General features: G+C 54.0%; 1 protein-coding gene across 1 annotated transcript; it reads left to right on the top strand.

Moving 5' to 3' along the window:
• Window positions 1-1117: 1117 nt before the first annotated feature.
• Window positions 1118-15564, top strand: PLEKHG6 (pleckstrin homology and RhoGEF domain containing G6). The gene is made up of 15 exons (XM_080811347.1): window positions 1118-1323; window positions 2561-2716; window positions 3257-3430; window positions 3787-3882; window positions 4163-4213; window positions 4603-4752; window positions 5665-5775; window positions 5929-6078; window positions 6277-6414; window positions 6707-6826; window positions 7225-7357; window positions 7475-7590; window positions 13565-13710; window positions 14444-15136; window positions 15341-15564. Exons 1-15 carry the CDS (start codon window positions 1186-1188, stop codon window positions 15348-15350), a joined length of 2382 nt encoding a protein of 793 aa, XP_080667473.1. The 5' UTR covers window positions 1118-1185; the 3' UTR covers window positions 15351-15564.
• Window positions 15565-15696: the final 132 nt, after the last annotated feature.

Genomic DNA, 15696 nt, shown 5'->3' with positions numbered 1-15696 from the left:
CTCGAAAAGGACCAGGGGGAGGGAGAGGGCAAAGGAGACGGAGGCAGCCCTCGCAGGGAGGATTATTGGGAAGGGGCCGGGGAGACAATGAACTTTTTCCTCTTTCGCTCATAAATCAGAGAAAAGTAAGGGGAGGGCTGAGCAGGGGCCTCAAGCCCATCTGGAGGGGAACAAGCACATGCTTAGGCCTCTGCTCTCCAGTCCTGCCCACTCAAAGGGCGGGTCCTCTCTCCAGGTTTAAGGGGAAGGGATGGAGCCCCCGGCTGGCTCCCAGCTCCATGGAGGTTTCCCAGAGGCAGGGGAAGACCAAACATAGCCTGCTGTCTCTAAGCCCAGACACCTGATAGCTGTCCTCCCTCCCCTCCCTGTCTGTGGGCAGGAGGGTCCAGGTAAGGGGCAAGCAAACTCAGTAAAGAGCCAGACAGTAAATATTTCAGACTTGAAGTCTATAGGGACAGTCTCTGTCACAACTAGCAAGAAAGCAGTGGTAGACAACTGGAAATGTGTAAATGTGGCTGTGTTCCAAGAAAACTTGATTTTGGGACCCTGAGATTTGAATTTTATATACTTTCCATGTGTTAGGGAATATTATTCTTCTTTTAATTTTTTTTCCAATTATTTCCTCATGTCAAAAGCATTCTTAGTTTAGGGCTATACAGAAATAGTGGGTAGGTGGTCCAGTCTCCAGCGTGCCCCCACCCCAGGGCTTCCCAGTACCTCTTCCCTAGGCCACAGGGAGGGTGTGGCTTGGTGCCTGGAAAGGAGGGACATCCAGGAAGCCTGGGGACCTGACTGTGACCCTTGCTCCCAGCTACTCTGAGGACTACAGCATCCTTTGAGGCCTGTGAGGGAACTGGTATGCCAGATGTGCTTACATGTAAGGGAGGAGGCATAGCTCCATGGGGCTCCCTCCCCAGCATGCGTGGCCATACCCTACCCCCACCAAGTCACAGGTAGGCAGCTATACTCCTACAGTAAATGACAAGCCCTTGACCCTTCCTCCCCCACTCCATCATCTTCCCCATCCCCCTCCCCCTCTTGGTCCCCAACCTGGTGCCACTCACTGATCAAAGCTGGCCCTTCCATTCCTTTTTTTTTTTTTTTTTAATCTTTGCAGCCTCAAGGGAACCTTTTCTCTTTGACACCGAAGCTATGATTCTTCAGAGGTGACCCAGGAAAGAAGAGATGCAAGCCTTTGCTCCTCCAGATGAGGGTCCTTTCCAAGGACTTGTGGCATCCCGCATTGAGACTTACGGGGGCCGGCATCAGGCCTCCAAACAGGGTTCTGCTGATCGTCTCCATTCCCAAGTTGCCCCTGGGCTGGTGAGTCCAGGCTGCCCCAAGAGTGACCTGGGTGGGGCAGGAGGGAGGATAGTGAGGTTTTCACATCTCTCTTGCAGCTTCATGAGGTGGTCTATTCCTGTCCCTCACCCCTGCCTTCTTTCCTGGGTTTCGAGGGAGAGCAGGTTAGTGTTGATCCAGGCTCTCAGGACTCCACACCCATCCCAGGCAGATGGGTGAAGCCAGGCCCTTGGAGGAGGTGCTGTTAGACAGGTCTGAGGCCTGGAGTTGGTAGGGGGGTCACGGGGAGCAGGGAACCCGGCACTTCCCAGACTCCCACCTCTACTTGGGAGGAGCCTGTGGGCTCCCTGAGGCCTGCTCTGTCTGAGTCAGCACTGAAGGAAGAGCAAAGGTTCAGGGTGTCCCTACTCTGCAAGTGGGGAGGGGTGTGGGGTCCTGCCTTGGCTTCCCCACAGCTCCACTTTCCTGGCCTGCCTGAAATGCCTTTCCTTCAGCCTCCAAGCTGCCCCTGCACCTTGAGGACAGTTCTGCTTCCCACTGGGGGTATCCCCTGCCTTCCTGGAATAGGATTCGGCCCTGGGAAACAGGGAGGACAGCTGGGGACTCTCCCGGGCTGAGGGCCGGAAGGGAGACTAGGAAGTATGTGCTGTTAGTCAGGCCACAGGCAGATCAAGGAATGTGACCAGGCCTGCCCAGGAGGAGACTTGTGGCCGTGGTCTCAATCTCTCATGAGGAAGCACAGCCACTCCCAGCTGGAAAGGACACGGGCTGCACGCCCCCGGGGAGGAGGCCACACATGTGTGTGCCCTCATCCCCACATGCGAGGGAAGCCGTTCCCACGCAGGGGGAGCTGGGAGGGACCCAGAATGCAGCCCGCACTGTGCCTTGTGCATACACGCCCGCAGGACAGGGAGCACACATGTGAGCGGGCGGGCCCTGGGGGAGTATCCACACCAGAGCCCAGGCTTGTAGGTGCCTGTGCTCCTGCTCTAGAGGCCCCCACTTCTGCCCCTGGGCCCACGAGGGGAGCCAAGTTGGCAGGACCCTGCCCAGCTCAGCTTGGCCTCCCTGGCAGCTGCTGCTGTGACTCAGAGCAGGAGTGACTCACCCCAGACTGGTTTGAGGGGAGAGGTGAGCCAGCCCCACTGCAGGGGTAGGGGACACCACCTGCAGTCAAGCCTAGCCCCGCTACCTCTCTGGAACTTCGGGGAGAAGGGAGGCCCCCTAAGAACTTACCCTGCTCTTCTTCCTCCTCCAGGATCCTGGTCGCCGACGCCTCCATTACTATGTCCCCTTTACCAAGGGCTCTGGCCAGGTCCGAGGTGTGTCTCCCCTGAAGATGCAAGAACCAGAGCCCGAGAAGAAGTATGGAGGCCCTTTGGGGGCTGGCCCACCACATTCCCCCAAATTCAAGGTAAGAGGTCCCTCTTCTCCTGTCCCCAGGCTCACAGCCTGAGCTGTATTGTCCTCCACAGATGATCAGAGCGGAGAGCGTGGCCAGCCCCTGTACAGGGCGGGATTCGGTTCTGTGGAGAGACCCTCTCAGTGACGCATCTGCAAGCCATGCTGCCTGATAAAAATGTCCATTTTGTAGGCAAATGTCAGAATGTTGCCTGAGACCGCAGGTCCCTTGGTCTCCACCTGCAGGTCCCTGTGAGGGGTTCTGACTCAGAAGAGCCCTGGAAAGTATCTTTCCGGTCAGGGAGCCTCAGTCAGACTCCTCTGTCTGGCACATTTCTGCAGACCAAGGTGCCTCTCCGTCCATGTTCCAGCAATGCCCTTTCCCCTGTCCCCCAGGCTTCTGCGTCCCCACTCAGGGACAGTGCTACCTCCCATTCCCAGACACACTCAGGCACGCATGCGCACGCACGCATGCACGCACCAGCGCTCGCAGCCATCCCTGGGCCGGGGGTCTATGTGCCCAGGATATGGCCAGGATTAATCCCCTTTTCAGCTTCCCCAGGAAGTCAGCAAGGCCCGCCAGCTGGAGATGAGGCTGCATACGTTCAGCATGTTTGGGATGCCCCGCCTGCCCCCTGAGGAACGGCAGCACTGGGAGATCGGAGAGGGCAGTGACAGCAGCCTGGTCATTGAGAAGTCCTGGAAGGAGCTGGTGCCTGGGCATAAGGTGGGCCTGGAACACAGAGTCTGTCACTCCAGTATCATAGACGCCCACAGACACCTCACGTCCGCCCTGGAAGGGGGGAAAGGCCTTGGGAAGTAGGGTCACGTGAGGAAAGCGTTTGGAGACATCTTGCTGTAGGTTCTACTCCTGGTTCTGCCACTTACTAGTGACACCTTGATGGAGACAGGAAGCCTCTCTGGGCCTCAGTGGCTTCATCTGTAAAATGGGGATAAAACCACCTACACACTTGAGGATTAAAAGGTCATCATCTGTGAGGTAGATCTAGTAGCTTTTAAACAGGTGGCAGCTGCTGTTCTTGTTATCATTCCCCAACTGAACCAGTGCTGTCCCCACCCCAGGAGATGAGCCGAGAGCTTTGCCACCAACAGGAAGCGCTTTGGGAGCTGCTGACCACCGAGCTGATCTATGTGCGGAAGCTCAAGATCATGACCAATGTGAGTTGCTCCCTTCCCCGGCCCAGGCAACACCTCAGCCATCCACCCATCTCCCTTACATGGTCCCCCACTCCCCAGGCTAGGAAGGGAGGGCCATGGAGAGGGGCAGAGGGAAGGCAGGGACACGTAACCAGGAGACAACCCCATCAGAGACCTGCTGGGGATCTTGAGAATCAGGTTAGCAGTGGTGAAGCTGGGATGGGGCTACATTGAAGGGCTAGGTTGGGGTCCCCAGAGGAGGCAGTCAGGTGCTGACACCCTTGGCTTTCCCTGCCTCCAGCTCCTGACCGCCGGCCTGTTGAATTTGCAGCGAGTGGGACTGCTGACCGAGGTGAGTGGGCACTCAGGAGGACCTGGCCACATCCCAAGCTCTGAGGCCACAGAGTGGGGGTGGGCTCCCAGAGAGCCCCCCAGGCTGCTCTGTCTGGATTCCCATGGCCTCATTTTCCAGGACACCCCCTGCCCTCCTACTCCCCTTCCTGCTCTAGGACCCCAAGCAGGCTGGCCTCTGCTCTTTTCCAGGACTCAGCAGAGCTCAGCCCAAGTGCCAGAGGAGTGGAAGGGAAAACCCTGGCCCCTTAGATCTCTCAGCTCCCCTGCAAGTTTCATCCTGAGCCCACCCTCCACCAGCCAAGCTTAGGGGTCCTTGCCTATCCGTGGCCAGAGCTATCTGATGGTGACCTGCCAAGGCTTGTGGCTGAGTTCTGCTCCTTCCTCCAGGTATCAGCTGAGACCCTCTTTGGAAATGTCCCCAGCCTGATTCGAGCCCACAGGAGCTTTTGGGAGGAGGTGCTGGGGCCCACCCTTGGGGAGACTCGAGCCTCAGGCCAGCCTCTGGACCCTGTCAGCCTACAAAATGGCTTCTTGACGGTGAGACATGGCAAAGGGCCACATCTGGCTGGGGCAGGCCTGGGAGGGCCCAGAGAGGTCCTGCCTGCAGGGTATGCCTCTGTCACTTGAATTCTTCTGTGGCTTGAAGGGGGTCTGAGAGCACAGCCCCCACCCCAGAATATCGCCTCGCCTCCTGCCCTTCATTCCACAGGTATGACCTCTGTCCTAAAAGTTCTTTGTTCTTTGGGTGACTCTTTTGAAATGAAACGCAGCTATCTCAGGGAAGGTTTATACCTGATCTCTTAACTACAGAATCTCACTTCTTGGCCAGAGATGCATTGCTAAACAGCTGGGAGAAGAATGGGGTCTAAGCAAGGCATCTTCTGGGTAAATGAGGGAGGGGCCATAAAGGGCCCCAGATCACCCAGAGCATGGAGAAATGGGACAAGAGAAAGCAAGAGGCCTGGGGTCAGACGTTCTTCCACAATTTTACCTGACCAGGAAGACGTGGGCCTTGCAGAGCCAGAATGGGGTACAGAGGTTGGGGGGAATGCTCATCTCCTGGGAGCAAGCCCAGGAACAGGGCTTCTGGGCAAGACTCAGGTCACTAGTCACCACCCGTGTGAAATGGGACCTGCAGAGTCCTGCAAACATTCCGGCTGAATTATTGATGATGGGAGAGTACGTCCAGAGCGGCAGGGTACGTCAGGGGCTGTGCACAGGGCCTGAAAGAGTAGCAGTGGGTCTGCCTCTGGGGACCTCAGCTTCTCCCTGGACTCCAGAGAGAGGGACTGGCAGTCACAGGTAGGGGAAAGCATCATAGGGGTTAGGGATTGGCGAGAGCTAGACTAAGGGTCAATGAGAGGTTCTCCCCCCTGCTCCCTATGCTCTGCAGCTGGAGGCCAGATTTCATGACCTTCTTCCCCCTGCCTGCCCATATCTCTCCCTCAGTTCAGCCAGCGGTTCCAGCCCTATGTCCAATACTGCCTACAAGTGAAGCGGACCATGGCTTACGCCCGGGAGCAGCAAGACAATAATCCCCTCTTCCATGCCTTTGTGCAGGTGGGAGAGGGGGTGCTGGGAAGGGGGTTCGGGCGGACCCTAGACCTCCAGGTCATCCCTGATCTCCAGCTGGGTCCAAGGCCGAGGTCGTCACCAGAATGGGGCAGCAGGGGGCTTGCAGACTCCTGACCCCCTGCCCTCCTCTGCTGGCAGTGGTGTGAGAAGCACAAGCTTGCAGGGAGACAGATGCTGGGGGACCTGCTCATCAAGCCCCACCAGCGGGTCACCAAGTACCCACTGCTGCTCCAGGCTGTGCTTAAGAGGAGTCCTGAGGCACGCGTCCAGGAAGCACTGAGCACCATGGTAGGTGGCCTGGCAGCGCCATGCCCTCGGGAGCTGGGGACTGGCATGTGGGAACTGATTTCCAGGAACTCTCAGGGGTCTCTTTCTTCATACGTATGTGGCCGTGTGGCACCAGCTGGCCGCCCATGCTGTCACTGACTGGGGGAGACATACAGGGTAAGGGGCTCTTCCTCCTTCCACACCCCACCCATCACGTAGATTGCCGCTGTGGAGTCATTCCTGCGACACATCAACCAACTGGTCCACCGGAGCGAAGAGCAGGAGAGCCTGGTGGCTGCAGCCCGACGCATCGGGCCCTACGACGTGCTGGAGCCGTCCAGCGAGGAGGTGGAGAAGGTGAGGGAGGGCAGAGGCAAGGAGGCGCAGAACAAGCAAGGTCCCCAGGGAAACAGAAGAAGCAGAGGTCTGGCGGAGAAAGGGCAAAGGGGCCACAGAGGGGCCGTGTGCATCACTCCTCCCACATGAGGAGTTCAAGAGAGTGAGAAGGAAGTACTCGATGCTTCTTCTCCCTCCAGGAGGGCAAGGATGAGAAGGGAAGGTGCCAGTGACAGAACAAAGAACCACCATGGCTGGGAGGGGGAGGCAGCCCTGCCCAGCCCCACGATCCTCCCCACCCCATGTCCCTCAGAACCTGCGTCCGTTCTGCACTCTGGACCTGACGTCCCCCATGCTGGGGGTTTCTTCTGAGTACATCAGGCAGCTGCTGCTGGAGGGACCTGTGCGAGTGAAGGAGGGGCGAGAAGGGAAGGTGAGGGGCTATGGGGAAGCTGGGAGAAGATGGAAGATGGGACGTAGATCGCAGAGAAGGGAGGGATCCCAGGAGACAGAATAAGAATCAGGAAAGCTGGAAATGGGCACAGAGATGTGTTCGTGTGTCTGTCTGTGTCTGTGTGTGTTGGGAGGAGGACATGGCGTGGTGAAGCTCTGATAGTTTGTATGCCCCTGAGTCAGCCACGTTCCCGGCCTATAAAGCGAGAGACGGGACCAAAGTGACACCCCTTCCAGCTCTAGCACTCCACAGTTGTGCGCTTGTCCCCTGTGCACATGTGCACCCATGCGCACACACAACGCAGGGGCCTGATCCGTGTCCCACTCTTCCCCTGCTCCAGCTGACCCTGTCTCTTTCTTCTACGCATGGCTTCCCAGCTGGACGTGTACCTCTTCCTCTTCTCTGACATGCTCCTAGTGACCAAGCCCCAACGCAAGGTCAACAAAGCCAAGGTCATACGCCCCCCACTCATGCTGGAGAAGCTTGTGTGCCGACCACTACGGGACCCTAGTATGTCTCTTCTTTGGGGACCTTTTCCTTCTCCTTTCCTCTTGGCAAGGGGAAGGAGCAGTCAGGATGGGCATCAAATAAGGTCTAGCCCTTGAGCAGACCTTCTCCTCCGCCCAGACAGCTTCCTGGTGATCCATCTCACTGAATTCCACTGTGTCTCCAGTGCCCTCACTGTGCAGTGTCCCAGTGCTACAGACCGTGCCCAGTGGCTAGAGAAGACCCAGCAGGCCCAGGTATGTGAAAGCCAGAAGTGGGGAGGGGTGGAGGGGTCCTCAGAGGTCAGAGATGGGAGCACAAGAGGGAAGGAGGAAGAGAAAGAGGCTGGGATGGTTGCAGGTTCAGTCCGGTTCGGCCCCTCGGGAGGGAGACATAGCCTTGACCATCCACAAGAGCAGGAAAGAAAGCCTTTGGCCAGCGACTGTACCAGTCACTGGGAGAGGCCAGGACAGCGTCCCCTAAAGGTCTTTACACCCCGAAACAATGATGTTCAGAACTTCGTCTTCCATTTGACACCAGTGGAGCCTTTGCTAGGTGCAGGCACTGGCTGGGTGCTAGGGACTCAGAAAGAATAAAGCATCATCCCTCCCCTCAGGGAACATGGCCTGCAGCCCAGCTAGACAGATTAGGATACAAATAATGGAAACATGTATGCAGAATGGAATTGTGGCCGAGGAGGGAGTAATTTGTTCTGTCTGGTGGGTTGGTTGGGAAAGGGACAGCGCAGAGGACAGATGCTGTGACACCTTGACAGAGGGATGATGGTCTGATCACCATTTGTGGGGATATCTAGGAGTTTGTAGGGAACAAGGATGGGAAAGAAGGGTATTCCAAATGGAGAAGCAGAATGTGATGATGTGGAAAACATGAAACACCACATGTGTGGAGAGAACCACTGGCCTAGGAGTTCATATTACCAGGATATGAAGTCCAAGGGCAGGTGTAGTGGCAGAGAGGCTGGGAGGTAGGTACTACCAGTTCGTGCCTATTACTGCCTATTACTACCAGATCGTGCTATGCTAAGGAAGCTGAACTTTGTCCTATAGATGACAAGGAGCAAGTGAAGATATTTAACAGGGCAGATTCATGTGATAAAAGCTAGAGGAATTCAAAAGATCCAAATGGAGCTGTACTAGTTACCACAAACTTAATGGCTTAAAGCAGCAGAAACTTATTCTCTCACAGTTGTGGAAGCCAGAATTTAGATATCAAAGTGTCAGCAAGCCCACTTGTTTCCCCTTCAAGACACTAGGGGAGAATCCTTCTTTGCCTCTCCAGCTTCTGGTGACTTCAAGTGTTCCTTAGCTCATGTCCATCCCACTCCAGTCTCTGCCTCTGTCTTCTTGTGGCCTTCCTCTCTGTATGTCTCTGTGTCCAAATCTCCCACTCCCGTCTCTTACATAGACTCCAGTCTACCCTAAAGCCAGGATGATCTCATCTTGAGATCCTTAACTGAAGATCTTTGCACATCTGCAAAGACCCTTTTTCCAAATAAGTGCAGAACCTTCCAAATAGATTGTAGGGGTGAGGCCCTAGACGTATCTTTCTGGGGCCACTATTTAACCCACTGCTGGAGCAGAATGGCCAGAGAATAAAGATTTAAATTGGCCTTTTAAGTCTAGGGAAGACCGTGAGCAGAAAGTCAAGGGAGCAGTTGGGTTGGATTATTTTGGGGACAGTGACCATGTCTGTCTAAGTCTAGAGCAAAGGATTTGTGTGAGCAAGTGATGAGAGGCCAGGTTCTACAGGACCCCCAAGAGCTACAGAAGAGTGTAGACAGGACAATGTTGAATTGAGTGGGTTGACAAGACAGCCACCATAGATTCTTGAGCAAGAAATTGCCATGGTGAAATCCATGTGTTTATCTTGAATTGACAGCTGGCAGGGTGGTGGGTGGGCTGGAGGAGGAAGAGATCAGTGGCAGGAGATTTACTGTACTAGTTTGGGTGTGAAATACAGAGGTTTAGTGCCATGTTCTTAGGAACATGTTGCAAAAAGGGGGGAAAAATGTGTAGGGGAGGGTGGTAGAGAAAGGAACTAAAGAAGAAGGAAGAGACAGGTGAGCCTTTGGGAGGCTGTGGTTAAAAGCCCGCACTGAATGCAAGAACTGGTTCAGACACCAGTGCTACCTCTTCCTACCTAGGTGATCTTGGGTGAATTATAGGCAAACAGCCACCACCACTCCCCCACCCGCCAAGTTTCCATGTCTTCACCTGCGGTGGACTTAAATAATAACAGTCCTTGCCTCATGGGGAAGAGTCAAAGAAGTCATTCTGATTAAGCAGGCAGCCTACTACCCAGCCCTAGGTAAACGCTCCTGATGCAGGTCACAGGTTAGAAAGGACAAAGCATGACTTCCTTCCCAAAGTTCCCATTTGAAAGATTGCTTTGGCAATGGAACCCCTGAGTGAAATGAAATCTTAACAAAGAGAGAAACCTGTTGGGTTAGTTGTTGCTTCCTGGGAGGGGTGAGTCTAGGGTACTATTCAGTTTTAAGCAGAAGCACTTTGAAAAGGATGTAGTGGGGGGTAGCCAAGTGGAGATATCTTAGGGGCTTTGGAAAGGATAGAAACACAGCCCTGAGGTTCAAGTGGGGACAAAGGATGAAATATGAAAGTTGCTGAGAGAATAGATCTTAAGATCTCTTACCACAAGAGAAAAAAAAATTTTTTGTGTGAAGTGTATAGTGACAGATGTTAATGAGACTTACTGAGGTGATTATTTTGTAATATATACAAATATTGGATCATTACTCTGTACACCCAAAACTAATATAATGTTATATGTCAATTATATCTCAGTTACCAAAAAAGGGGACATTTTGAACAAAGAAAGACTATTTCTAAAGAATGCAACTTCATTATTTTTACAGTTTAAATCAAATTAGTGGTTCTCATAGCGCTTGCTTTAATGAATAGATAATAATGATTTGTCATTGGCACATTAGGTCATTAGGGCTTCTGGAACTTGTGAAAATAGTTTTGTTCTTTAAACAATTTTAAGCATCCTTCCTGCCATCTTATTTATAATACCGTATCATCATGTGGAGAGCTTATTTAAGAGAAGGAAATTTAGAGCTTAGTCTCTGTTTAAATAGTATATCGAAAACTATGAATTAGGAGAGTAAAAAATAAATATGAGGATTTTGCCATTAAAAAAAGAAAGAAAGAAGAATGAAAGACAGACAGGGCCTCAGGATCTTGTGTCTTTCAGCCCTACAGGACTGCCACTTCCTTGAATACCTAAACAAGCCACAGAACTCCCCAGGGCAGCAGGTGGGGGGCTCTTACTGGAGCCCCTCTCCTTCACCACCCCACTGTCAGAACTTTCTCTTCTTCCTTTGGTTCCCAGTCCCACCCCACCCCCAGGGGACCCCTACAAACTATTAGGATTTTATTCCAACCAGTTCACCTTCAGAAGTCTCACTCCTGGTTAACAGGGGAAAGGAGGTCACTTCTGATACATAACCAGGCAGAGCACAAGCTTCCTGGCCTCGTTTAGCAAAGCAAAGGGCAAAGAAACTGAAATTCTTTGTCCAAGACACCAAATTCTTAAAGAAAACTGCTCTCTATTGCCACCAGTCTTTGTAAACTGATGAGGGCAGTAGAGCCGCCCAGGGATGGCACTACTGCTTTCTCCCCTCACAGAAATGTAGGTGCAGCTTTATTCCCACAGGTCTAGCCTGGACAGCCCAAGCTTTTAGGAAAAAAATGAACTTCTCCAGGGAAGACAGACTAAATCCTGGGAAAGGTCCATCCTTAGGGTCTGGGAAGAGGAAAAAGGAACCAGTGGTGGGAACAAAAAAAGCCATCAGAGACAGAGGTTGGAAAATGGCCAGAGGGAGGCTGAAGCGGGCAGCTGAGGGGCTAGCTAGAGCCCAGCTCTCACCTGTTACTTTTGTTCTCACGGAAGTTACATTGAGTCTCCAACCCCGGTCCCCATCTGGGGAATTGCAGTGATAGTGGGCACCTCCGTGCAGGAGCGATGGGACAATTATTATTGCCGCTTGGCACGAGGCCCAGCACTTAATGGCGCTCCATAAATGTTTGTTATTGTCATCACTAGAAGACAGTGGCGGTCAGTGGCGCCTGGGCAGGGCTGTGTGCTGACTGGGGAAAGGCCTCACAGTGGTTCAGAGTCCGTGGGCACCTTGAGAGATCTGTGCTAGTCCACTTGGGCAGCTCTGGAAGGAGCAGATGAATCTAGGAGCCACCCCAGAGGCAGCGGCGGGAAGAAGAGGCGTTTCCGGTCAAGGCTGTGTTCTCTACCAGAGCAAAGGAAGAAGAATCCTGCTGGGGGAGGCCCTCCCTTCCTCTTCTTGGCTTTGTGGAGGGGTCACATTTTGGCTCAGGAACCAGTTTCCTCTTCCCTTCCCAACTTGTCTGTCCTCTTCCCCAAACTGAGAAGATTCTCCCAGGGTTGCCGGGGAGGCTTGGCATGTCTGGGAGGACCTCAAACAGCCCCGTTCCTGATGCCTCCCTCCCTGCTTTTTCCTATGGTCGGGCCAGGGGCGCATTGAGTGGAGATGCCTGTATTACCCCAGCCCTTCCTTCCAGTTCTTTCCTTCCTCACACCATCCCTGTCCTGGACTTCCCGAACACTCTATTGAACTCGGGTCATGTGGGGCCAAGGGCACGGCATCTCAGCCGACCAGCCTGCTGCTCCAGCTCCACCCTGGCCCCAGGAACGACTCCGCCCACCGTCCTTATTTCTTGTTCCATCCCACATTGGAGAGGAGGGAGATCATAGAACCTGGCCCTGATGTACTGGTTTCCTACCCCCAGGCACCATCATCCCTTGCTCTGGCCAACTCTCTAGTCTTTTGAGACTGCTAAGAATCTTTGCACTGCTTTGTCACTCATGAGACTGAGGGACTGGACACCCAGAGAAAGGATACTTGCCATATAAACCTGATGCCAGTTTCCTATCCCTGTTCATCCATTTTTCCAACATGTCTCTGTCCTGACCCAGATGCCCGCTGTGTTTCTAGACAGGCTTTGAGAAGGCCCAAGTGTCCAGGAGTTGCGGGTTCATATACCTCAAGCTGGGGAGATAATCAAAATATTTAACAATCAGTATGGCATGGTCATTATCGAATTAGAGTGGAGCATCTTGGGGGTGAGGGGGTGCCCTAGAGCTCCCCCACTGTGCCATGTTATCACTCTAGCACTGGATCTTGAGGGATGGGGTAGTCCTAGGGAAGGGAGACAGGAGGCTGAGAGAGCAATCATGGAAGTACTCCAATATTTAAACAATGATATGGCCATACTAGAGAGTACTGATATCAGAGCTGCCCACAGCTGCCACCAGCACCTCCTTTTTGCCCAGCCTCTGCCTTCAACCTCTCTGCAGGTTCTGCTGCCTTCCCTCCCCCTCCGCAAGCAAACATTGTCCTTTAGCAACTTTCCACCCTTTAAGGCTGCCCTTCAGTGCAGTTGCCGAACCAGGACTCAAAGGGAAGGCCTGGTGCCAGTTCTGCTTCTCTTCCCGTGGGACCTCGAGCAAAGCCTTTGCCTCTCTAGGTCCTGTTTCCTCATCTGTAAAATGGGCTGGTATCCATGCTATCCACCCCGAAGGGTGATGGTGTGTATCAGATGACCGCAGGCCTGTGGAGGGGGCCAGTCAGCCACTTCTCAGATGTTACTACTTGATTCTGAGGGCATCTGTGTGAAAATGTTGGGGGAAGAAGACAGAAAATATAGTGTATCCTCTCTCCATTCCTCTTGCAATGGTCTTGCTTTCATCCCTGAAGGAGAGCAGAGGAGAGAGCCTGACCCTGTCCACCCTGGTGGCAGGAGTAACTGGAGGCCCAGCACCATTCAGAACACTTACATTGCCATCACTATCTATCAGGGAGGGCTTCCTAAAGGAGGGCACAGACTGGATGGAGGGCTGGCAAAGGGGACATGAGAAGCACGAAGAACTGTGCAAGCTGGAAAAGGAGACTTCTGTTCACCCCACCCACCCCTCCCAGGGCCAGCTCAGGAGTTCAGATCCTGGCTCCATCCCACTGTCTTTTGCTTTGTGACCTTGACAGTTACTTATCCTGAGTTTTTCCGTAATAAATTAGGAGGAATAAAGAGTATCTGCCGCATAGGCTTCATAATATATTCAAAATCTGTGAGGATTAAATGAAATAATGTCTGTAGCACACTTAGCACCAGTCTGGCATACAGCAAGTCTTCATCAACGAAAGTATGGCTATCCCAGGTCACCCTGCAAAAGCTGAAGGCAGAGGAGTATGTCCAACAGAAGAGGGAGCTCCTGGCTCTCTACCGGGACCAGGACCAGGAGTCCCCAGGCACCAGGCCCTCCTCGCCTTCCCTGGAGGGCTCTCAGAGCAGCGCAGAGGGGAGGTAAGACCCACAGGGACCACAGGTCTCTCAAAGTAGGTGGGGGCGGCGGGGGGGGGGGGCGCTGCAGGGAGGAAGGGAGAGAAAAACCCACAAGGCAGAGAAATGTCAACACAGCTTTCGGGGGCATTGGGAAGAGATTGAGGAACCCAGGCTATGGGTTGGAGCAGAACGGGTTTGGATCAGTCATGCTAAGGACCACATGGGACAGCCTGGGGGATGAGTCAGTCTCTGGCTGCCTGGGGGTGGGGTGGGAGGCAGCGAAGGAAACAGACACAAGCAACGTGAGCTTCCTGAGAGGAGCAGGCTCCCCATGCTGGGGATGGAGAGGGAAAGCCAATGTCGATTTACAGAATGTTCCAGCTGCAGGGATCCGGTGAGTCCAAATCCCCAGAGAGGGTGAGAGTTTCATGCACAGTGACACAGCTGTTCAGCAGCGTGGTTAAGGAAAAAAAGACCCATCACTGGGGGATAACTTCAGGGGAGCTCAGGCAACCTTTGGCAAATACCTGAGCACCTGCTTGGTACGAGGTCCTGGCCCAGGTGCTGTGGCTAAAATGCCTTAGGGGAGCTTACAGTCCAGCCAGCAAGATAAGAACATAACCTTACGGTATAAAGGTGATAGCGAAGCAAGTTTGGAGGCGGGGCCATTTCTGGATGGGATGAGACTTCCTGGACTTGAACTTGACCCCTCAGAATGGGACTCTAACCATTTACTTATTATGGTTACTTGTAGGACCCCTGAGTTCTCCACCATCATCCCCCACCTGGTAGTGACAGAAGACACAGATGAAGACTCTCCGTTGGTTCCAGATGATACCTCAGACTCTGGCTATGGCACCCTGATCCCAGGCTCCCCCAAAGGACCCTACCATTTGAGCCGACTACGCCCACAGGCCCTTCGGCGTGACCCTCGCCTCACCTTCTCCACCCTGGACCTGCGAGATGTTCCTCTGCGCCCTCAGCCTCCTAACCCCCAAGCTCCGCAACGCCGAAGTGCCCCTGAACTGCCAAGGGAAGTTATCCAAAGAGGAAGCAGCCTTCCCAGGGGCGATCCACCAACCTGGTCAGAAGAAGAAGACGGGACCTCAGTGGGAGGGAATGTGGTAGCGGAAACCTTGCATCGGGCCCGACTTCGGGGAAAGCTCCCACCATCCCTGACCCACACAGACTCTGCTGGGGAAAGCCCCTGGGAGTCCTCAGGGGATGAGGAAGAGGGGTCCCTCTTCCTGGAAACTGGCTGCACCCCCCACTCCCGTACCCTCCGGGCTGAAGATATGCTCAGAGAGATCCGGGAAGACCTGGCCAGCCAAAGGATCGAGGGCATCCCCGAGCCTGGGAACAGCAGGCCTCGAAAGCTGACCCGCGGCCAACTGCAGAAGATGCGTGGATCCTACATCGTACAGCTGGACACCCCCATGTCCGTGTCGTAAGTGCCAAAGGGAATACGGCCTGGGAGGGAGCAAAGAAGGCTGGTATGGAGCGGGAGGGGGTGCCAGAATAGGACCTCAGTGGGGACGGAGTCAGTAGAGGAGGGCAATACCAGAGCCGGGGCGATGGCAAGGAAGGGCACTCAGCCTCACTCTTCACGCCACATCGGACTTGACCCGACTCCCACCTCCTTTCTTTTCAGAGAGGTGTGAGGAACCCTCAGGACTTTTGGCATTTCTCCCAGAGGAAATCTCTCCCCAAGAGTGCTGGTCACCACCCCACCCCTGGACTCTACCTCAAGGACCACACCTCCCACTGAGAAGCCTGGCTCAGGCACTCTGCCTCTCCTGCTCTGAGGGCTTTGGGATCAAGTGCTGTACATTTTTGTACCTTGGACATACCAGAGCCCCACATAAAGTCGTGCATAAAAATGACTGCCTGGTCATCCCTAGACAAGGGCGGAAAGAACCTGATGGGGAGGGGGTCACAGAATTCGCACAGGCTACTCTGTCAGCTGGTGGGGTGCCTGGCCCAATCTCAGGGACTTTCCCATCCCCC

The sequence above is a fragment of the Martes martes genome, assembly GCF_963455335.1.
Source record: "Martes martes genome assembly, chromosome: 8".
Lineage (NCBI taxonomy): Eukaryota > Metazoa > Chordata > Mammalia > Carnivora > Mustelidae > Martes > Martes martes.
Note: the sequence above shows the minus strand (reverse complement) of the source record. Positions and strands in the feature narration are given on the sequence as shown.